Source organism: Puma concolor, chromosome E3 (assembly GCF_028749965.1).
Source record: "Puma concolor isolate L17-30 chromosome E3, mPumCon1.1.hap2, whole genome shotgun sequence".
NCBI lineage: Eukaryota > Metazoa > Chordata > Mammalia > Carnivora > Felidae > Puma > Puma concolor.
Window position 1 is genome coordinate 20,526,790 of NC_141682.1, and position 22,851 is coordinate 20,549,640.

Sequence of the window (22,851 nt, forward strand, 5' to 3'; positions counted from 1 at the left end):
GCCAGTGAGACCATGGCATCTCATAGGCACAGGGGACGCCTGGCTCGGGGCTGGGGCTGGAGCCCTCGGCTGCACTTCGGCCGGAATGATCAGGAAGGAAGTGCTCTCTCCTTCTCGAGGCAGGATGTCAGCGTGGGGCCTCCAGTGGCTGCCTTGGTAAAGAAAGTACAGACCTGAGATGCCTCCAACATGAGCTGAGTGCCTGGATACAGCTGTGCCTGAAGCCAAAGTATTATCCTGGGCTTCTTTAATTTCATGAATTTCATGAGCCAGTAAGTTTCCTTATTGTTTAAGGTCCATTTACCTTGGGTTTCTGTCCCTCGGACCTCAGGAGCATTAACTATAAAGCATGTGCCCTCCTCAGCACAGGGTTCTCCTTCACGCTGGTGGCAGTGCTAGGCACCGAGAAGGTACTCGGCGAAATCCTACCGGCTGTGTTCTGGGCCGGCCTCTCCTAGGGACTTGCTCCAGTGATCGCACAGCCCTTTCTCAGGTCACAGGCAACCGCATAAGCAGGCTGGGTTTGCATCTCCCTCTATGCACAGGATAAAGCCCAGACACTGGTTCTCCATCGGGTCATAGAACCGGACTCCCAAGTAAACTGCAGTTTATTTCTGCAAAACCCCTCGCGGTGAAACTGGCAACCCCGGCAGGTTTCTCTCCTGCTGAGTACTTATGACCACGTCTGACAGAACGCGAATCTGAAAGTACAGCCCGGCCCCACCACTTCCGGGGGGTGTTGCCTCAGGCTTTCTTTTCTGTAAAATGGGTGCGATGGCTGCACCCACACCTCATCGGGGAGAGTGAGGATAAAATGCAATGATGGGGGCGAGGTTCCTGGCCTGCAGGTGGCAGCCCAGAAAAGGCGCCTCGAGAGCAACGCCCGGTGATAGCTCAGGGGGACGCCCCCTCCTCGTGCCTCCCTTTGGACGTGTTTCCAGCTCTACTTTCTGAGTCCCTGTCGTCAAGCCAGCTCCCTGTCGGTGACCACACGTTCCCCCAGTTTTACGGCAACTCCACGTGGACACGTTTCTTCATTGCCTTTGTGCCGCGACCTTGTCTCTGGATACTCTCCTCCATGCTGTCGGCTCGTACCTCTTTGATCGCAATCTGCCGGTTAATGAGAAGCAACGTGCTCCTGAGAAACCACGACCCTGTCCCCCAGGGCGAGTCACGCGTGTGTGACCCAACGATCACCGAAATGTTCAGTGGCACCATCCAGTCTGCCAGCAATGGAATACAAACATCCTGCTCCATGGCATTAATGATGATAAAAACCCACGTTGGGCTAACGAGCACAAGCCTCCCACTATTGTAGTTTGCGGTCGCCCCTGGGCTGGGCAGACGAGCAGAGAGCAGCCGGGCACAGGGGACGCTGCCTGGCATTTCTGGCTGTGCCTCGGGCCTTGATCCGTTCAAGGGTTTGCCACTAAGGGTCGTACTGCCTCACTGGGGGGCAGCTGGCGACTTGGGTGGGTGCTGTTAGAGATACTGGGGAAGTATCTGTTAGATACTGTTAGAGATACTCGGTAGAAGTTAGTAAAGGGGCCGGCGGGCAGGAACGCTGAGCTATAGAACATGAAGGACTAAACCTGTGCATATAATATGCCACCAGGGCCCTGCCTGATGAGCACCGGGAGCCCCACCAGCCAGATGAGGGCGGGATGCACATGCAGGGTGACAACCCCCAGGCTCTCCTGCCTGCAAGACCCCAAGTTCATTCCCAGAACACAAACGCCCAGATCAGGGCCCCCACCTCCTCACTCACGCCTGATCTGTTTTAGGGGCCCGTAGCATTCTTGTAGTTGTTTTGTGGGGTTTTTTTTTTGTTTTGTTTTTGAGAAAGAGAGAGAGAGAGAGTACAAACAGAGCAGGGGCAGGGGAAAGAGAAAATCTTAACCAGGCTTCACGCTCAGCGCAGAGCCCGACACGGGGCTTGATCCCATGAGCCTGGGATCCCAAGCTGAGCCAGAAACAAGAGCCAGAAACGCTCAACCGACTGTGCTACCCAGACGCCCCTGTTTTGTGTTTTAATCTGAGTGCATTACCAACATTTTAAAACTCAGGAGATTTCACAACACAGAGCCAGACTTCCAGCTTCTCCATCAACCTCGGGGGATACGGACCCCTGGACCCGTGTGCCCACACACATCAGGTGGCCTGAGCGGAGCAGCATGGGAGTGAGAATTCCAGGTGCCCACGGCCTCCACCGAGCTGGTTTTGCTCAGTGCCATCCCGCCCTCCTAGCATCTGAATTTGCGAATCCGGCCTAACGCGAGGCCCGGGGCCTGATGAACTTGCACAGGCCCTGCGAGGGCGCTGAAGACGGGACACCTCTTTCCAACCGGACCAGACCGCTCTGCCCTCAGTCACTAAACACTGCCTCCACCGCTGTGGGTTTTTTTTTCAGGAGCTAGCCCTCCAGAGTCAAAATCAGTACGAACTTAACTTTCAACGACATATCGACCAACTTCAAACACAGACGGAAGGTGACTCCACCTTTATCTCACGAGGCAGGATTACAGGCTCAGGTTTCAAGGGGCCGGCAAAGCCTGTAGGATCACAGACTGGGCTCTTCAGGTGACTGAGGCCCAGGCCCTGCCGGGTTCCGGCTTCTCGAGACAAAGCCACCTCCCTCCAGAACAGGAGCGGGGAGGCGAGAGGTGGTAGTTACGGGGAGAGCGGTTGGCTACAGCTCAAAGATGCAATTACATCGGCGGATGGAGAACCGGGGGCTGGGACTACAGCTAAAATCCCAAGCCCCTGAGTGGAGGGTGACTGTATACCATTCCTACGTGCAACAGAGCCCAAGTGCTGTTAAGCAATCTAAATAGGGTTTTTATGGGGCTGCCGTTGAGCAGCTTTATCTTACCGGTTCCTCTGCTGAAGCAATATTAAATACTCATCATGTTTCTCATCAAAGTCTGGTACCATGTCCTTAGTATAACCCTGAAAGGAAGAAACAGAGCAGTGTGATATCGGAATGCAGGGAATTATTTACTGAGGCAGGAGAGGCCGAGAGGCAGAGGCGAGCTTGACGAGGGCCCAGCTCTCTGGGCGCGTCGCTCTGGCGACCCAGAGCCCCAGAGACCGCCTGATGGCCCGGTGGGCCTTCCACGTCCACAGCTAACAGTCTACAGAAAGCAGGAGGCTGAGTCCCCAGCCTCAACACTGTCCTTCCCTCCCATGCCCTCTAAAATCGGACTAGGTTTGAGCTTTACCGTTTTCTCCACACTCATTATTTATTTATCTGAATGATCATAATCAGATGTACCCCAGATCCGTTGTTTCAGGAGGGATCTCATTTTTCTCTTGCCACGGCAAGAGAAACGCACGCTTATTAAAAAAAAAAAAAAAACCCAGTCGCTACAAAAACATAGGACCCAGACAGTGAAGGCTCCTTGAGGAGCAGACACTTGTGGTTTTATGCCCCCTTTTCAGGCAACAGAACTCTGGGTTTCCTTCAGAGAACCCTTCGGCCCCTTTTTTCAGTTCACTGGCTTCCGGAGAGATGCCCTTGGAAGTTCCTTTGGTCTGCGGCTGAGCCAGGGCCCATGTCGGGTGCTCGAAAGTCAGCTCTGGGACGTTGCGGATACTCTTCGGGGAAAAGCTGTTTTCTTTCCACGGGGGTGCCAGGCTGCTGAGACACAGTTCTCAGGCCTGGAACTGTCTGAGAACGAGGTCAATGGGGGAGACAGCAGGCGTGAGAGATGGAAAGGAGATCCCTAATGTCATAACCTGAGACCCTGGGTCCACTCATGTATGAACAAGTATCTGGACAATTCAGCTATTGCTTGAGAAGTTTCTGCTGAGTTTCTGTCATGTGCAGCCAAAAGAATTATGTCATATATACCACAATCTGACCATTAGAGATAACCTCTATTACAATTTTTTACAGCTTTATGGAAGGATAATTCAGGTAAAATAAACTACACATATTTAAAGTGACATATGTATATGCCAGTAAAACCCCCATTATAATTTGATACATATACCCTTAGATGTTTTTCTTTAGAATATACGTATATATACATATTTATAAAATACACATGCAAACACAGACGTTCTTTTTTTTTTAATTTTTTTTAAGTTTATTTATTTTTGACAGAGACAGAGTGAGCGTGAGCTGGGGAGGTGCAGAGAGAGAGAGGGAAACACAGAATCCGAAGCAGGCTCCAGGCTCCGAGCTGTCAGCACAGAGCCCGACGTGGGGCTCGAACTCACAGACCACGAGATCCTGACCTGGGCCAAAGTCGGATGCCCAACCGACTGAGCCACCCAGGCGCCCCTACAGACATTCTTTCAAACAAAAATAGGATCATCCTGTAAACAACGCTTTGCCATTTTCTACGTTTCTTAAATAACTTTTTTTGCCAAGGGATGGATTAGAGAGGTAGTATCAGCTTGGTTCTAGTCACAAGTTACATGGATTAAGTTTTAAATGGCAAGTAAGACATTTGTAATAGAAATGCAATTTGTGTGAAAATCCTAACTAGGACCATGGGGAGAAGAGAAAATCCCCATCATTCTCTTCTTCTCAAAAGCTGGCTTCAACACCATTATTCTCCCACAACCCTATCCACAGCTGACCCATAACCTCCTTAACCAAATATAATAGCTCTTCCCACATTCATCCTTCCTAGCTGCTCTGGGCCAGGGGGGACTGCTGACCATCCCCCTCCCATCGTCCCCAGATTCTCCTCCTTCAGCTTCTGCAGCTGTAAATGAGCCTCCCTCCCCTCCGATGCCTTGTCTGACTTCCTTCCCCCTTGGCCCCAGTTGGGGATGGTCACTGTCTCTGTCCGTGTCACCCTTCTGTGTCTCCCTCCTCCATTTTCTCTTTCCAGAGGAAAGAGGACATTTTCAGGGAACCCAAGGTCACTCCTGGTCCAGGGCTGACAGTCCGATCCCCCTTTCTTGTCCTTTTTCCTTTCTTTAAAAAAAAAAAAAAGTTTATTTATTTTTGAGACACACAGAGAGAGCGAGCGAGAGACAGAGTGTGAGCACAAGCAGGGGAGGGGCAGTTAGAGAGAGGGGGGGACAAATAATCAGAAGCCGGCTCTGCACTGACAGCAGAGAGCCCGACACGGGGCTCAAACTCACGAACGGTGAGATCGTGACCTGAGCTGAAGTCGGACCTCTTCTCTGTCACCCCCACCACACCCCCCTCTCTCGAGGTCCACCCGGGGACAGGATGAAGTCCTCCTCATCTCCCATCTTCTTTCCTGTTCTGATGTCCCTGAAACCTCTTGAGTTTTACCCGGGTTTTCCTGCTTGCTCATCTGGCCAATCAGGAAGTGGGGGCTAATAAGGAATTTAAATAAACAAACTAGCAATAGCTGACCCCATTCTCTTATTTCCCTGGCTTCCTGAGATGCCCAGACAGGGTCCTTTGTCCTCTCTGGGACCCAGCCCTGCCTTGTCCTGAAAGGGAGAAACACTCGTACACCCTCAGCCCTCAGAGAGCGGGTTGCAGGACAACGGGTCTGGGGAGGATTTCTCCCTCCCTTCCAGAATAACACAGGTCTGAGGCAGACAGTTCACGAGCGTTTCCATACACATGATTCTCCTTTGATCTTTGAAGGAGGCCTGGAAGTGGTTATTATTACCCCATTTACGATACAAAGAAACCCATCTCATGCATCTTCCCGGAACACGCATCCTACTCCGTGGCAATTTACATAACCATTTTGAAATATCAAAATGACCACTGATGTACTATGGTGTGGAATGAACAGTCAATGACATTTTAAGATGAAATGCGAGATGACAAAGAGATCTCAGCGTGGGATGGGCTGCCCGGGGCCTTCACCTCAAACCCTCCGGGAATGCATTTATTTGCCTCTGCCAGGAGAGAGAGGTCCTCACAAAGACTTGAACGTGTCCAGCCAAACTTCTCACCAGCCCCATGCTTCTCAAATGCTAACTGATCTGCCTATCAATCACCCGGGGACTGCGGAGAAACTCTGACTCGCGGGTTCTGACTCGGTAGGACTGGGGAGGGCCCAAGGCTGCATTTCTAACCAGCCCCCAGGCAATGCTCTGGGGCCCACGTGGAGAAGCAAGGCCCAAGCCCAGACCACCTCTAATCGGAAGGTCTCTGAACTTGAGCCGGGAAGAACAGGAGCTTGGAGACCAGGCCCCGCGCGGGGTCCCCGCATTGCCATCAGTTTACTCCCCTGTTAAAATGGAAGTAATAACAATACCTGTGTGGTTGCCTTTTTGTTTCTTGCGTAGGGTTAAACATGGGTGGCAAACAGGAGCAGTGGAAAGGGCTTAGTCCAGTTCCAGCATTTAGAATGTTCTCAGGGAGGGGCTCCTGGGTGGCTCAGTCCGTTAAGCAGCCGACTTTGGCTCAGGACGTGAGGTCGCGGTTCATGAGTCCGAGCCCCACATTGGGCTCTCTGCTGTCGTCGCAACAGAGCTGATTTCGGATCCTCCTTCCCCCTCTCTCTCTCTGCCCCTCCCTGGCTTGCGCGCACGCGCTCTCTCTCTCTCTCTCTCTCTCAAAAATAAACACTGGGACACCTGGGTGGCTCAGTCGGTTGAGCAGCCAACTCCTGATTTCGGCTCAGGTCATGATCTCACAGTTCGTGGGATCAAGCCCCCCCACTCCCTGCAGAGCCTGTCTCGAATTCTCTCCCCTCTCTCTGCCCCTCCCCCACTCGCACTCTGTCTCTCAAAATAAATAAACTTTGAAAAAACAAACAAACAAGAGAACTTTCTCTGTGACTATTAGTTACGTTTACATTCGTGGAGCTCCATTATCTAAGGAGCACTATCTCAGGCTACTCCCCATCCATGTTCATTCCTACCCTGCGACCTTTTTCATTCTACTCCCTTATGCAGAAATCCACCCCTGTCCTCTCCAGAGCCCAGCTGAGTTCCCAAAGTCTCCCCGAAGCCTTCCCTTGCCACCCTCGCCCCCGCTCCCTGCAGCTCGTTCTGAAACCCTGCAATTAGCGTTAAATTACATACAATACAGTGAGAAACAGTACATAATTAAGTGCTAAGTTGTTAGCATTTAACTATGTATGTTGCTCACTAATTATCTGGGGATTTGGAGACTTTGGGGGGTGAGCCCTGAACTCTGCTACCTACCTTTGGGGAGCCTCAGTTGCCGCGTCTGTAAAAGGGGGATAATACTATCTACCTCCCAGGGCTGCTCTGAGGATCAACTAGGAGACAAGCAGGAGTGTTTCAGGATCCTTCTTATTGATTCCACAGCCGGACGATCAAGTCTGGGGCACAGTCGCAGCCTCCCAGCATGCAGCTCTAGGACGATCGCCGCTAAGGCTGACCGAGCGCCACCATGGCTCACCCTCACTGCAGCCCTGGTCAGACACCAGATGCTGACTCCCCCCCACCCCGTGCCGTGCACTTCGCTTTGCCGAGGCTTTATTCGTCCGGCTCTAAAATGGAGGCATTTGCATCCAAGGCGCCTCGCGGAGGTGTGAGGACCTTGCAAAGTGCCAAGTTTATCATCGCTGTTTTTCAGCAAACATTTATAAGTGCTCACTGCGTGGCTGTTACATATGCAATGAGGGTTTGACAAAAGCTTGGACCCACTGTGTGTGCTCGCCTATCAGCTGCACCCGACGGCCAGTCAGGGACCCGCACTGTGTGGTCCTACTGTGCACCGCGTCCGGGGAACACGCACTAGCCAGGGGCCCCTAACAGCGGGGATGTGCAGGGGGTTCTAGGAACATGTATTCAGTTGAGTGCACAAGGGTATTCTGGGAAGAAAGCCCATAATTTTCATCAGATTACCAAAGGCATCTGAGCCCCCAAAAGGGAGACAAACGATCGTAACAAAATGTATAAAATGGGATGCCAAGGTTTTGAAGGAGGGACCTGAGAAGGCTCCCAAGGGCATGGCCAGGCCCCAGGCTCCACAGAGAAACAGTAGGAAGCCCCAAACCTGACCACTTCTCTCCACCTCCCGGCCACCACCCTGGTTCAGCTCGCCCTCCCTGGCCTCCCGCTCCTGCCCTCACCCCTGCAGTCTGCTCTCCCTGCCACAGCCAAGGGGTGCTGCTGAAAGCTGAGTCCAATCATGCCACTCCTCTGCTCCAGACTCTGCATGGGTCTCCGAGGCCACCAGGCCTCCGCTCACGTGTCTGACCCACCTCCTACTGCTCTACCCCTCCTCCCCATTCCAGTACCCTTGACGCTCAGCACGCTCCCTCCTCAGGGCCTTCGACTCACCAGTGCCCTGGCCCCCTCCCCAGGCGTGGGGTACTCTTCTCCCAGGTAAGTACCCAGGCTGCTCACGCCCTTCGAGGCTTGCCTCACATCTTACCTCCTCCTGTCTCCCTGGCCACCCTGTTTATAATTGTGAGCTGTGCTTCACACCCCCACTCCCAAGCCCCACTAACACACTATTTTATCTTGTTTATTACACCTTTTAGGTATTGATTCCATGAAGGCGGACTGGGTCTGTTTCGATCGCTTGTGTATTCCAAGCCACCAGGACAGTGCTTGGCACACACTTCGCCCTCACTAAATACTGGTTGAGGGGCGCCTGGGTGGCTCAGTCGGTTAAGCATCCAACTTTGGCTTGGGTCATGATCTCGCGGTCTGTAAGTTCGAGCCCTGCATCGGTCTCTGTGCCGACAGCTTGGAGCCGGGAGCCTGCTTTGGGTTCTGTGTCTCCCTCTCTCTCTGACCCTCCCCCGCTCGTGCTCTGTCTCTGTCTCTCTCAAAAATAAATAAACATTATGGAGCGCCTGGGTGGCTCAGTCGGTTGGGTGTCCAACTTCGGCTTAGGCCGTGATCTCCTGGTCCGTGAGTTCGAGCCCCGCGTCGGGCTCTGTGCCAACAGCTCGGAGACTGGAGCCTGCTTCGGATTCTGCGTTTCCCTCTCTCTCTGACCCTCCCCTGCTCATGCTCTGTCTCTGTCTCTCTCTCAAAATAAATAAACATTAAATAAATAAATAAATACTGGTTGAATGAGTGAATAAATAAGGAGACACATGAGCTGGGATTTTAAAGTTGAAACATTTCCTGGGTCACAAGGAAAGGGAAAGGCATTCCAAGCAACAGCAGCGGCACTGGGCAAAGGTCTGAAAAAGCTTGACGTGTTCGCGGACTGGCCAGAAGTTGGGTCTGATAAGAGGTAGGTGCCCAGGATGTGCGAGTTAACTACGGCTAAGGGTCTGAGGAGTTTGGACGTGACACAGAAGCAAAGTGTCACTGCCACTACTATGAGCCTCATCGTCTTTATCCCTGATGCTGGCCCTGGAGACAGTGCAGAATCTTATCGGTGGCCATACTATTAATTCTCTTTGGGGGGAAAAAATGGAATTGGAAAGAAATGCCAAGAATCAGTTATGTTTAAAGGTGCTCGGCCGCGTCTGTATTTCAGGGATCACAGATTCCTCTGCGGCCGGGATATTGGAATTCTTTCTGAACAGGGGTGATTTAGCAAGCGCCAGTACCCGCTGCATTAACAAGCAGCTGAGAGTGGTGGAGTTGGTTTCCAGGGCTCCCAAATGTTGGGGACCTAGCCTTGCTGGTGTCAGGTCCCAGCAGAGAACAATCACTTTGGAGGGTTTCATAATGAGGCTGTGAAAACACTGTGTCTGGGGGCACGGCAGGGTTCCTAGAGCACTTTCACACACCTGAGTTCCTCCACCTCCCCCACCGTGCCTCCTCTCCCCGCCCCCCCCCCCCCCCCCGCAAGGCTCCTGTCGCACCCCAGGGACAATTTAGGAGGCAAGCCCATGCTCCAGGTTACTGGGGCCTCGCTCTGCGGGCAGCCTTAGCTGCCATTTATTATGCTCTCTGCGGGTGCTTATTGTGGGTGTCTGCAATAATGCTATGGTCAGTAACGCTATGCCCATTTTACAGAGGAGGAAACTGAGGCTCTGAATGCTGGGGCAAATTGCCTAATGGCCACAAAGTGTCTAAGTGGAGCTAATGCACATCTGTTGTCTGTGTCAGCTCAGCATCTATTCATTTCCTTCTGGTTACAACACCTCGATCTTCCTCTGGGAAACCACCTCTCCTCCACTCCCCATCCACGCGGTGTGGGTGGAAACAGCACCCCCTTGGTGGACATGTGACCTAGGCCGGGCCAATCAGGGTATTCCATCTCCCTGGCCATGTGATCGGCTCAGGGCTAGGCGTGCGTCCCAAGCCAGGCCAACAGACTCAACTAAGGGATTGGCTGAATCGGCTGGAAAAGTCCCTGGGCCTCTTGCCCTGGAATTATTAGCTGATAGGAGCACAGAGCTACCAGGGAAGGAGTCATTGTTGTCAACTGATTAGGTTCACCCTTGTGAACATCCTTATATGTTCCATGGAGAGAGCTGTCCAAGGGTGACAGCAACACGGGCAGCCGAATTGAGGACAGAAAGAGACCACATAGAAACTAGATCCTCTTAACCGTGTTTAATCCCCCGTATCCAGCCATGCCTGAAGCCAGCCCTACATTGGACTTTTTAGTCACATTTCTTTCTTAACTGGAGCCAGTTTGAAGTGGAGGGGTGGGGAGGCGAGAGAGAGAGAGAGAGAGAGCTAGAGAGAGAGAGAGAGAGAGAGAGAAAGATTTACCCCTGAGGGAATTCTGGGTGGCACAATGGTAGAGCCAATACTCAGGGCTGTCTAAATCCCAGGTCTCACCTAGGGCTCAGAGAAGTGTTTAGTTAGAGGATTCAAATGATACCTTAAGGAATGTGCCCGATGATGACCCACAGTAAGAGATGATCCAAATGTATCTCAGAGTACAAAACTCCTATTCTCCCTTCAAAACCCAGCCCAGTACCAACTCCTCCGTTCTCCTAGTGATTCTGTTCTTTATGTCCCTATGTTGTATAGTAGTGAGTCCTTAATGCATATTACTTGAATGGAAAAGTATAGGTCTGAGCTTCCTTTGTACTGTTCTTGCTAACATAACAGGTGACCTCCTATCCTCAAAACAGGAACCCAAAATGCTCTGCATTCAGGAGGCTACAAAAGAAGCCTAAAGCAACGGCTGATACTGCCCCCTAGGGGTGGAACGAAATACGGCAAGGCACCGCAACAAAGATTTGAGTTTCTCATGCCCTGGGGAGACCGGGTAACAAAATCACAAGCTACACACACACCAGATGGATAATCAAAGGAAGAGTTTGGGTTATTTCTCAAACACCTTGGACTTACATTTATCACGTCACTAACCTGCTATGTACCATTCCTGATTGGTACCAATCATACGGTACCAATACGCACCCGGAGATTTTATCCTTGGTTCCAGGGTTTGTAGAACGTTAGGGCAGATCCAGAATCCAGGATTTCCTCCAGGACTCCAGGACACAATAAGTCGTATCTTTGTAAAAATGCTTTCCTTACATGCCTATCTAAATAAATATCCCCGTACGTATCTGCTAGAAAATAATGAACATGTCTTTTTAATTCTCCGAGAAGTGTTCTCGTAAGACTGCAACGTGTGTCATAAACTGTCTTTCAGGCCGGCAAATCCAGGTTTTCTCTTTTTAATCTTGAGTGAGTTTACTTTAAAAAGGAAACTTTATATTAATGCCATAAACGGAAAATCAGTATCACTTGCCATAAATAGAAGGCAGACATAAATACGGACCTACTAAAATAGCACATGGTTTACGAGCCACCTACAGAGCCGTGGAAGCATACAAGCCACACGCTGGGAATCTCCCCACAGCCCTGCAAGGTGGACGGCACTGACCTCATTTTACAAATTCATTTGCTCGCTCAATATTTATCGAACGCCTATTCTGGAGACACACAGGGAGCACATCAAAGTCTCTGCTGTTACATTCTAATGAGAGGAGACAAGCAATAAAAAAAAAAGAAAGAAAGAAAGAAAGAGGTAGTGTGTCGGATGGTGCTAAGCTAAGTGCTGTGGAGAGTGAAAGGCAGAGAAGGGCAGGCGAATGGGGGAGGGGGTCAGGGGGAAGGTGCTATTTTAGCCAGGGGGCCAGAGATAGGCCTCTGGCAAGGCAACCTTCAAGAGAAGGCTGAAGGGAGTGAAAGAGAAAGTGTGGGGATCTGGACAAAGGGGTTTTCCAGGTGTCAGGAACAGCAAGTGCAAAGGCCCTGAGGTGGGAGCGTGATGGCATGTTTGAGGGCACCTAGGTTTTAAGGGAGCCAGGATGGGCTGAGGCTGCTCCCACCCTCCTTCCTCGGGAGAGCTCTGGAGGGGGCTGAGGCTGGCGGTACCTCTGGACGCATCAAGGGAAGAAAAGAGGCCCGCCTGCTTTCGCACTCCTGGGCTTGTGCTAAACTGACTCGGGCAGCTGTTAGCCGTGAGAGCCTCCCAGTCAGGAAGGACAGGCCCCTTGGCCTGCTGGGAGGAGACAGGCAGCCTAGCCGGGATCTTCTCTTCTCCAATCTCTGCTGCCACCACTCGATTTGCTTCGGAGAACTTTTCCTTCTAAGGGAACGAACCTCCCACAGGGTCCATCCATCCCCGGGTTGGGTTGCGAGAAAGGACGCTCACCGCTCAGCCAGAAGCAGCCCCCAACCCCCTGAAGAGGGGGGAGCACTCAGGGGCCCCTTCCTATTTATTCAACAAATATTCCTTGAGCTTCTCCTACGGGTTGAACACTGCGCGCCAGAGACAGAGACGAATGGGGTCTGGCTTCACCACCCTCCCTGACCTCATTCCCACCTCCCTTGCCCCCCACCTCCGCCTAATAGTCCTTCTGGCAGTTTCTCAGAAGCCAAGCTCCTGCTAGAAGTTTTCCTCCTTGCTTGTGGGCCTGTGTGGCCCTTCCTGGGGCCTCTCCTGCCTGCCCAGGCCTTCCCGGCTGCCTCAAAGTGGCAGTTTTCTCCCCTCCCGGGAGGGTAGGGCCCGGGCCCACACTCACCGTTGTACCTCTCAGCCCCAGACCAGTGCCTGGCACCCACAAGGAGCTCACAGAGTGTTGTGGGAAGGAAGGAACAGAAAGAAAAGAAGGAAAGGGAAGCAGGAAGACAAGATCCCTGTCCAAGAACTTAGCGGGGCGGCCACTGAAAGACAACTGCTTGAATGCCGTGGGGTAAGTGCCACAAAGGGGAGGCACAGATGCCAGGGGCCGGTGGGTAGAGTGAGGAATGCCTGGCATCACTCGGGGCTGGGCAGTCTCTACAGAGGAGAGGATACAGCACTGAATGGTAGGTGGATGGGGGAGGGCAGGAGAGGGCCAGGAAGGGCATCCAGGCAGGAAACAGGGAGCTTATCTTGGGGTTGGGATGGAGAACGCTCAGAGCACCTTGGTTTGATCCCAGGGGGGTCTGACATTCCAGGTCTGCTTTAGGCTAGTGAAGGGCAAAGCCCACAGTGCCCGTGACAGGTGCTGGCAGGGGGTGGGGAGGGGGGGGGAAGTGGGCAGGGAAACCTCATGCTCAAGCCTGGGGCAGCACAGTGGGCTGGGAGGCCCAAATTCCATGTCCCCTCACATGCTACAGTTAAAAGTTTTGGAATATAGAGGCACTTGGGTGGTTCAGTCGGTGAAGCGTCCGACTTCGGCTGAGGTCACGATCTCACAGTCTGTGAGTTCGAGCCCCACGTCGGGCTCTGTGCTGACAGCTTGGAGCCTGGAGCCTGCCTCCGATTCTGTGTCTCCCTCTCTCTCTGCCCCTCCCTGACACTTCCCTCCCCGCCTCAAAAAATAAACATTAAACATTTTTTTTTTTAAGTTCTGGAATATAAAGGAAGCAGTTCGTGTTAGCTCCCTCCCCCCATCCCCTCCCCGACCACACGGGAGCGTGATCAGTTTCTTCCTTCTCTCTCTCCCCATGTCCCCCCTCCTTCCGTTCCTCAGGTTTGCATCTTTCAGGCTTACTGAGCACCTCCCAGCCCCGGCCAGGACAAGTCCCCTTGCCTTACAGACCTGACAGTGTAGTGAGGGGGGCTGATCCTCAACAAATGAGCCCACCACCAAATGTACGCTGTCTACCATTTCAGTCACCTTGAGCTTTACAGGGGACACGGGACTACGGCAGGGAGGTCAGCTGAGGCCTCAAGGGGGAGGCAACACAGAACCCAAATATGAGGGACAAACAAGTTAATTTGGGGAGGGGGGAGATGGGAGTGTGCTCCAAGCAAAGTGGACACACACGTGATGGCCATGTGACAAGAAGGCACAAAGAGCAGGAGGGACAAGGAAGCTCTGAGGGGCTGGACCCAGGGGAAGGGGAGCAGAGGATGACACAGGGCCGAGGGGCCGGACCACCAAAGCCACGGGGCCCACAGCAAGGAGTTTTGCCCTCGACCCCGGACCACTGGGGAGCCACATCAGGTTACTGGGGCAGAGGGGGCGACATTGGAATGAGAGGTTGGAGGTGGCCCAGAGCAGGTGCCGGGAGCAGGTAGGAGTCTGCGGTGGGGGTTCAGACAAGAGGTGTCAGCAACATGGAGGATGTGAGGGGAAGATATTTTCAAGGGGAAGATGTTTTCAAGGGGAAAGGTACGGGACTTGGCGATGGGCTGGAAAAAGGATTGCGGGGAGGGGAAGGTATCGAAGGCTCTGCAGTTTCCAGCCTGTGTGATGGGAAGGGCGGCGCCGTCATTCTTGGGGAGGTGAAAGCTGGCGGGGAGAAGGGCTGACTTTGGCTTGGGGCAGCTGTGTGGAGACGCTGAGGACCCAAGAGGAGCCATTCATGGGCTGGCAGTTGGGTATAAGGGTTTGGGGCTCAAGGCTTCATGGCACAGCGAAGATGCCCCTTCGTCCCTGCTCCCCACCCCACCCCCATCCCGGGAAGGGTTACGCCCTCCCTCAGCGGTGTCCCTGACGCCTCCTCATGGACTGCTCTCTGTCGCAGCCCTTATTCAAGCCGCTGTGGACGCAGCCCAGATGACTCATTCACATCCAGGTACGGGGACCGGTGATGGCTAGCAGCTCACGGCTGGTCCCTTCCCAGGGAAAAAGCCAGGTTATGCTGGGCTGATGCCAAGGGTCCACAGACCCAGGCTCCTTGCTTGAACTGGGGACTCTCTGAAGCACCACCCATCCCCAGAGCTCCCTGTGGGATTACCTAGGCCTGCATCACCATTCGACCCCTCCCTCTGCTCAGCCCCACGTCCCTCGTCATCCACAGGTGCTGTTCCAGAGAACTCTCTCCAGCCAGCCTCCTGCCACACATCTTCCTTCCCAGAGTCTGCTCTCCAGGGGACCAAGACAGCGCATCTCTCCTCCCGGGGCTGAGGGTTGTTACATCAGAGGACGTGGATAAATGCATTTTGGATGATATGGACAATCATGACTCAGCCAGGACTCCTGCCCACATGGTCCCGAATGAAAGTCAGACAGACCCGAGTCCCCAAAAGCATGATGGATTCCTCGCACCACAGGACCCAATTTTTAATTCTCAAGTATGGTGGCCATGGGGGTGTGCGACATAGGCCCCTCAGTCCTGGGTCTTCGTTCCGCGGCTGAGCGGCCAAGAGGGATGGTCGGGACTCGGCTGTGGAGCCGGATGCCTGGGTAGGAATCCCATCCTGCTTGTGCGAGTGGGAAACGGTATTCGTGGCTGAGTTTCCTCGGCCGTCAAACTGGGATGATGGGCTAGTGGCATAGTTCATACCAGCCAAAAAGTGGAAGCAAGCCGGCTTGTCCTTCAAGGGATGAATGGAGAGACAGCAGGTGCGGGATAGCCCTACCACCTCACGTGCTCAGGTCCCCGAAAGGATCCAAGGTACTGAAACGTACCCCAGCATGGACGGACCCCGAAAACATTATGCTTCGTGAAAGGAGCCACACGTGTATATGAAACGTCCAGAAGAGGCCAACCCATAGAGACCGAAAGTAGGTCAATAGTCACCAGGGCCTGGGGGAAGCAGGCAGAGGGAGTCACCGCTAACAGGTACAGGGTTTCTATCTGGGGTGACAGACGTGCTTTGGAATTCAGCAGTGGTGAGGCCCTCACGGCACTATGAATAGGCTCACCACCACCGAAGTATACACTTCAAAATGGTAAATTCTGTGGCATGGGAATTCGATCTCGATAAAAAAAAAAAAAAACAACACCAGAAATGGGCACGGCGATTAAAAGCAGCCACCTTACGAACATAAACTGTTCAGGATTCGGCCTGGCTTATAACACGTGCTCGATAACATTAGCAGTTGAGACGACGTTCATGAGACATCTTCAGAAGTTTCTAGCTCTGACGGCACAACATCTGAACTCACGGTGGACCCCAGCCCCAGCTCCCCGAGCTAACCCCGAAGGCGTCCTATACCCCAGTCAACACCCACCTGAAATCCACGCAAAGGAAAGATGACGTAACTCTTTTAAGGACGCAACTTTCCCTTTCCCGCGTGGGCTGTGGCGGAGCTAAACTCTTTCTGGGGAGAGCAGCTGGGTGTAGGATCTGGTCTGCCTCCAGAGAGGGGCTGCTATCGCACCCTCAGAACAGGCGCCGGGCTGGTGACAATCACAAACCCTTGGACGCATTGTCGCGGGGCGGGGGGGGGGGGGGGGAGGGCAGGCAAGAACGCTGGCAGGCCGGTGGCGGAGTAAGAGGCCCGCTGATAGAGGAGTTGGTCTGCTCTAATAAAAATAGCGTTTTTATAATGTCTCGGCCGGTGTGTTTGTCAAAAGGGGATGGCTTCAAGCTGGTGAGGAAGTCTAGGAATAGAAACTGGCTGGCAGGGAAGAAGCCAGGCTTGCAGGCTGCAGGAGAGAGGGGAATTCATCTGTGCAGGAGGAAAGGAAGGGGCGGGGAGTGTCTGTTGCAGCCCCTAAAGGAACCCGTGTCCCCATCCCCAAGGCGGGTTCTAAGAGTGGAACAGCAGCCCACAGATTCCACGGTCTCTCGGCTTCCTCCCCGCTCCCGACAACCCACGGCCCGCCACACAGATCTCTGTGGCTCCCTTCATTAAAACCCGCGGAGGCTGGCAAGTCAGATGGAGGCCTATGGGGGGGCAGTATGACCGAAACAAGACCGGACAGAATCCCACATGGCCTCCATCTACTCAGACCCAGCCATGTCACTCCTAGGAAGCCTCCGGAAAGACACAGGTGTCCGAGGAAGAATGTACAAAACGCTAAAGCCCTCCCACTGGAAAACTGGCTGAATAACCCACAGTCTGGCCATAGCATACTGTAACAACAACAACAAAAAAAGACCTAGGTTTATTTGTAACACCAAGATCGCTTCTCGGCCTTTTGGCTAAGATCAAGTGTATTTGTAACACCAAGAATGGAACTCTCCCAGACACAGTTCAGGAAGGATGGGCAGGTTACGAGACACGAAAGCACATCGCTGAAGAACCCATTCATGATGGCACCATTTCGTTAAAATACATACACTCCCAAAATACGACATGTAGTTTTTACAGATATCCTTGGGTATACAGAGGCACAAAGAAAGGTCTGGAAGGATGCACGCATGCCAAGCTCCTGACAGCAGTGACAGTCGAGGGGGAGGCCGGGAGTAGGGAGGGGTGGGAATTGGCAAAAGGGATGTGAGCCTTATCTAGAAGGCTGAAAATAATTTTCTTAAGGAACTTGTTTTCAAGCATTATTTGTGTAACTAATGACCTCCACCCACCCTACTTCCCTTCTCAAAAAAGAAAAAAAAAGCAAAAACAAATCAATGGTTCCATATTCCAGACGGAGGAAGCTTGACATGGCTTTCCCCTTGAATTCCAGATTCTCATATCCAGCTGCCTGCTCAAGGTCTTAACAGGTTTTAAGCTGAATTCCTGGTCTTCCCCCTAAAAGCTGCTGCCACTCCTTCCCATTTCAGGAATTAACCAATCTTTTTTTTTTTTTTAATTTTTTTTAATATTGATTTTTGACAGAGAGAGAGAGAGAGAGTAGAGAGAGAGACAGGGCAGGAGCGGGGGAGGGGCAGAGAGAGAGGGAGACACAAAATCCAAAGCAGGTTCCGGGCTCTGAGCTGTCAGCACAGAGTCCGACGTGGGGCTCGAACCCACGAGCTGTGAGATCATGACCTGAGCCGAAGTCGGACGCTCCACCGATGGAGCCACCCAGGCGCCCCAGGAATTAACCAATCTTTTCCTTCCGGTTGCTCAAAACAGAAACTTAAAAGCCCTTCTTGATTCTTCTCTTTCTCTCCCACCCATAGCCGATCCAGCAACAAATCCACGTGGCTCTCCCTTCAGAGGGCTCAGGATCTAGCCCCTTCACCGCTGCCCCCAATCCCAGCCACCATCACCACCATGTCCTGCTGAGGTCAGGTCTGTTTGGTTCTGGCCCTATTCTGCTCAAAATGCTCCTCCTCATTCAGACAAAAGCCCAGGTCCTTATAAAAGGCCACAAAGCCCTACACAATCTGGGCTTTACCCCTCTGTCCGTGCCTCCCACCTCCCTCCTCCCAGCCACACAGCCTCCTCCCTCGGGAATTTTGTCCTAGCTCTCGTCCCCTCACTGCCTTCAGGATCTGCCCCCTTCTCAGAGAGGCCTTCCTGAGGACTCCCGCCCAGCACTCCCCACCCTCTTTCCCGGCTTTCTTTTTTTCTCTGACACCCTTCCTATTTGACTTACTCATTTGCTTAGTGTCTGCCTCCAGCCACCAGGGCTTAAGCTCCACAGGGGTGTGGACTTGTGTCTGCTTCTTCACCGCACAATCGACTGGACCCAGGACAGTGCCTGGGACACAGCAGGTACTTGACAAATATTTGCTAAGGCGATGTAGGAATGAGCAAACAAAGGTTTCTCCATTGGCCCCAGTCACCCCCTTGGCTCCCAGTACATATTCCTGGCTTCGAGCACAATTAACTACTGGCTGGTCCCTCAGACTCCTGCATACGCTTGCGTGTTTGCACCAGTTCTCACCTGACTGTTACCCCAACCCTCCTCTCCATTCATTATTCCAGGTTCAATGTCACTTCCTCCTTGAAACCCTGGCCAACCCACTTCCCCCATGCTATCCCATTGGCTCAGTTACAGGCTTTCTCTGCTGGACTCCTGTAGTTTCTCGTTGCTCCAGAGTTCATCAACTGCTACCATTTATAGAATCAATGACTCTGTGCTGGCCACATGCAGTTTACAAGTATTATCTCATTGAATCATTTTAACAGCCGATAAAGTAGGTTTTGGTACAATCTCCATTTTACAGCTATGGAAACTGAGGCACAGAGAGTCACCAGCCCAAAAGTGACCCACCTGGAATCTGAACCTAGCTCTACTGAACTCCAAAGTCCGTGTTTATACTCTTCAGCATGAGGTCCTCACCGTGGCTGCTGAGTGAGTCACTGAAGAAACAGGCAAACGAACCAATCAAGGGTCGCAGAGCCCTGAGCTGGAGCTGGACCACGGTGATGGCACAAGGTGGCTCTTGACGCTGGCCGGCCCTTACCGACACCACCATAGAAGCTGTCCCGGGACAATGTGGCCCAGGGCGAGAAGCACGTTACATTGACATGAGCATGTGCATCAGACAAAACCAGGATCCAGTCCCGGTCCCTCTACTTACGAGCCATGTGACTTTGGATCTCTCTTTCATTTGTAAAATGCGCAGGGGGACTCTGGACGTTACCCCGCCCCGTGATCACAGGTGACAGCACTGAGACTCCCACGGGCCACGTCCAGACGGTACGACCCCACTGCTAACTGCAGGCGTCTGGACCGGGAGCGGGTGCCTGACCCAAGTAGGGCCGATAATCCTGGAGAATTGGGACTGACAGGTTCAGGGAAGGTCTGACAGCTCTCTTGAAGGCAGGAAAGTGAACGTGAGTGTTGCTTTGTGGGACCGCTTTCTGCCAGGCGATCTGAGTACGAGAGAAAGCTGCTTTGTACCAAATGACAAGAATCACAGATGCCCACAGACGTAAAGATAAGAGTCATCGAGAGAGGATTTTCTGGGACCCTAGAAGGTCGCAGGCACTGGTTCACCATTCTCGACACCCAGGCACATCCCTGCCCTTGGCTTCTGTGAGTTCAGCGCCCACGCTGGAGAGTCTCGTAATGAAGTAACACGGTGCTCTGCTAAAGCTACATTGAGTTTTGTTGTTGTTGTTGTTGTTGTTTTTTAACTGAGTCCTAAGTAATACAAATACTCACCTGGCAGACTTGTTATAAGAAATGAAAGTAATATATGAAAAGCACTTACCTCAGTGCCTGGCTTGTGGCACATAAGACCCCATACGTGGTTGCTAATATGATTATTAAAATCAAGCCACAAGGACATACGATTACAGGAACTGGACAAATGAATCAACTTGCACAGTCCTCTAAATTACTCTTCCCCTGAAGGGTGGCATGCCATGGCGTTCTGTCCTTGGTCCTATCCCAAGCTGTAATTTTATCAATGGCTGGGTCTGGCTGTTGAAGGCTGTTTATTAAGTCTGCAGATGACATTCAGCTGGGAGGCACACGGAATCAACTGGATGACGGAATCTGGGTTCAGATCAATTTCTACAGCCTAGAGATGGATCGAGAACAGCTTGATAGAATGCATCATGGCCAAGGTAAAGGTCCTACACAAGGAGAGGCACTGGGGGAGAAGCCTGGCTTCAGAAAAGTTCACGAGACAAAGACAGACTTTTAGCTAATGTGCTCAGTATGAGCTAACAGTGTGGTGTGACTGCCAAAAACAACCCCCCCCCCCCCCGCCCCCACAGCACACACAATCCATGTGTTACAAATTTCGTCAGAATAAGAGGAAGGGAACCAACGTGTTTTAGCACCTACTGTGTGCCAGGCCCCGCGTGAAACTCCTGATGTACTATTTCCGTGGGTAGTCTCACCAACCTAAGAGGTGGGTATTATGATCATTACTCCCGTTCGACAGGCAGGGAAGCTGAGGTTTAGAGAAGCGAATGGACTTGAACAATGGAGTAGAGGGCAGGGTTGGCATCTGAACCCAGTTCTTATCAGGAAGTGCACTCCATCCCTACATTCTACATGGATCAGCCCATAGTTGGAACCAACTGTTTGGTTCCAACACAGTGTATTTTTAGAGAAAGATGAACCTGCTCAGATGAGGGTGGCCAGGAAGGTGAAACCTGTAACAAGAGGTCACCTTGGGATCAAATCGAGTTGGCAAGACCAAGAGCAAGCACACGTGTCAGCCTCTCCTGCCCAAGCCCACAGAAATGACACCACGTGAAATCCGTAAGAGCCTGGGAAGATAAGGAGGGGTGCCCCTGGCAGATGAAAAAGGTCAAGATACCCCTGAGAAATGGATGGCAGACGGAACTGGATTAACGCAGAAGACACACGGGCCACATCAGAAGAACTGTTGCAAGAGGGGAAGGCAATCTTGGGCTCCTTCAAACCAAGAGGCAACACATTCTCCAGGGAGAGAAGAGGGCCCGAGGTCAACGTTCAAAGACACGGACTATGCACTTTTTTATTTTTCTATATTTTAGACAGCAAGCAGAGGAGAGGGGCAGAGGGAGAAAGAGAGAGAATCTTACTCAGGCTCCGCGCTCAGTGCAGAGCCCAACAGGGGCTTGATCTCATGACCCTGGGATCATGATCCGTGCCAAAATCAAGAGTCGGACGCTCAACTGGCTGAGCCACCCAGGAGCCCTGGAGTGCAAATTCTCGTGGGGTCACTAAGAGGTGGCTCTTTGCTCCACTTAGCTTGCGGGATCCGTGACGGTGAGTCTCTGGAACAGAAAAGCAGGGCATATCCAGCAGGAAAAGGAAGATCCCGTGCCCACAAGACAACAAACTATTGGCACCACCCTTCTTGCAGCAAGCCCCGCCCCTCTGACGCAATCACTGGCTGCCTAGAAAGAAATGCGTCCACAGAGAAGAAAACGAGCTCACAGAACACAGAAGAGCACACATTCACAAATCACCGGACATTCCAGGAAAACTCACGCCATCAGAGAGGGGGCCAACTCAACTAACAGGAGGACCAACAACCAAAGAAATAGAGACGACGATGCAGAGACATTTAAGATGCATTTAATATTCTCAGAGGGATAACGGGGGACATTGTCTCCATCAGATAAGTACAACCTCATACGGAGAAGAATTAATTAGGAATCACGAGTGAAAGATGTAATCATCAAAATAAAAAGATCAAAAGACAGCGAACAGCAGACGAGATACAGATACAGAGAACATTCCTGAGCTGGAAGATCGGGGAGAGGCATTTACCCAAAACACAGGAGTAAGGACGAAGAATACCGACAAAAATTAAAAGGTTGCGAATAGCCACTATTGGCAAGGTTGGAGGCATTCTCCAATATTTTTGGTAGGAGTGTAAATTAGGTTTTTCTTATGAGGCTATTTCTAGATTTCCTGCCACTTGAGCCAAAGAAATCCCTGTTGTTAAGGCAAGGGTCAGCCAATTCCAACCTATAGGCCAAATCTGGCCTGCCACCTATCTTTGTAAATAAAGTTTTATTGGAACACAGTCACACCCATTCGTTTACATACTGAATATGGCTGTCTCCATGCTAGAATGACAGAGCTGAGTAGTTGTGACAGAGACAGTGTGGCCCTCGAAGCCTAAAATATATATTACCTGGCCTTTTACAGAAAAAGCTTGCTGACCCCTGATTTAGGCAATAGTTAGGTTTTCTGTTACATGCAGCTGAATACACTCCCAACTGCAACAATGAGTCGAATTGTACAAATAGAATGAAGTCCAAAAAGTCCAAAAAGATGAACATTCCACTGATAACTGGTTATTTCTAGGGCAAAGAGTGAGATTGGGGTAAATTTCAAGGGGAATTTTCATTCAGTGCCTGAACTTGGAATTTTTACAAAGACACTCAAATTACTTGGCAATTTAATTTTTCTTTATTGAAAAAAATGTTTTCAATGTTTGTATTTATTTTTGAGACAGAGAGAGACAGAGCATGAGCAGGGGAGGGGAAGAGAGAGAGGGAGACACAGAATCTGAAGCAGGCTCCAGGCTCTGAGCTGTCAGCACAGAGCCCAACGGCGGGGCTCGAATTCACAGACTGTGAGATCACA

General features: G+C 51.9%; 1 protein-coding gene across 1 annotated transcript in view; it reads right to left on the reverse strand.

Moving 5' to 3' along the window:
- The window catches only part of KATNIP (katanin interacting protein), a 195,188-nt gene that overhangs the window by 141,120 nt on the left and 31,217 nt on the right, over positions 1-22,851 (reverse strand). The window contains exon 4 of the mRNA XM_086692622.1: positions 2,873-2,949. Coding sequence (XP_086548748.1) covers positions 2,873-2,949 — 77 coding nt within the window. The remainder of the gene's footprint in view (positions 1-2,872; positions 2,950-22,851) is intronic.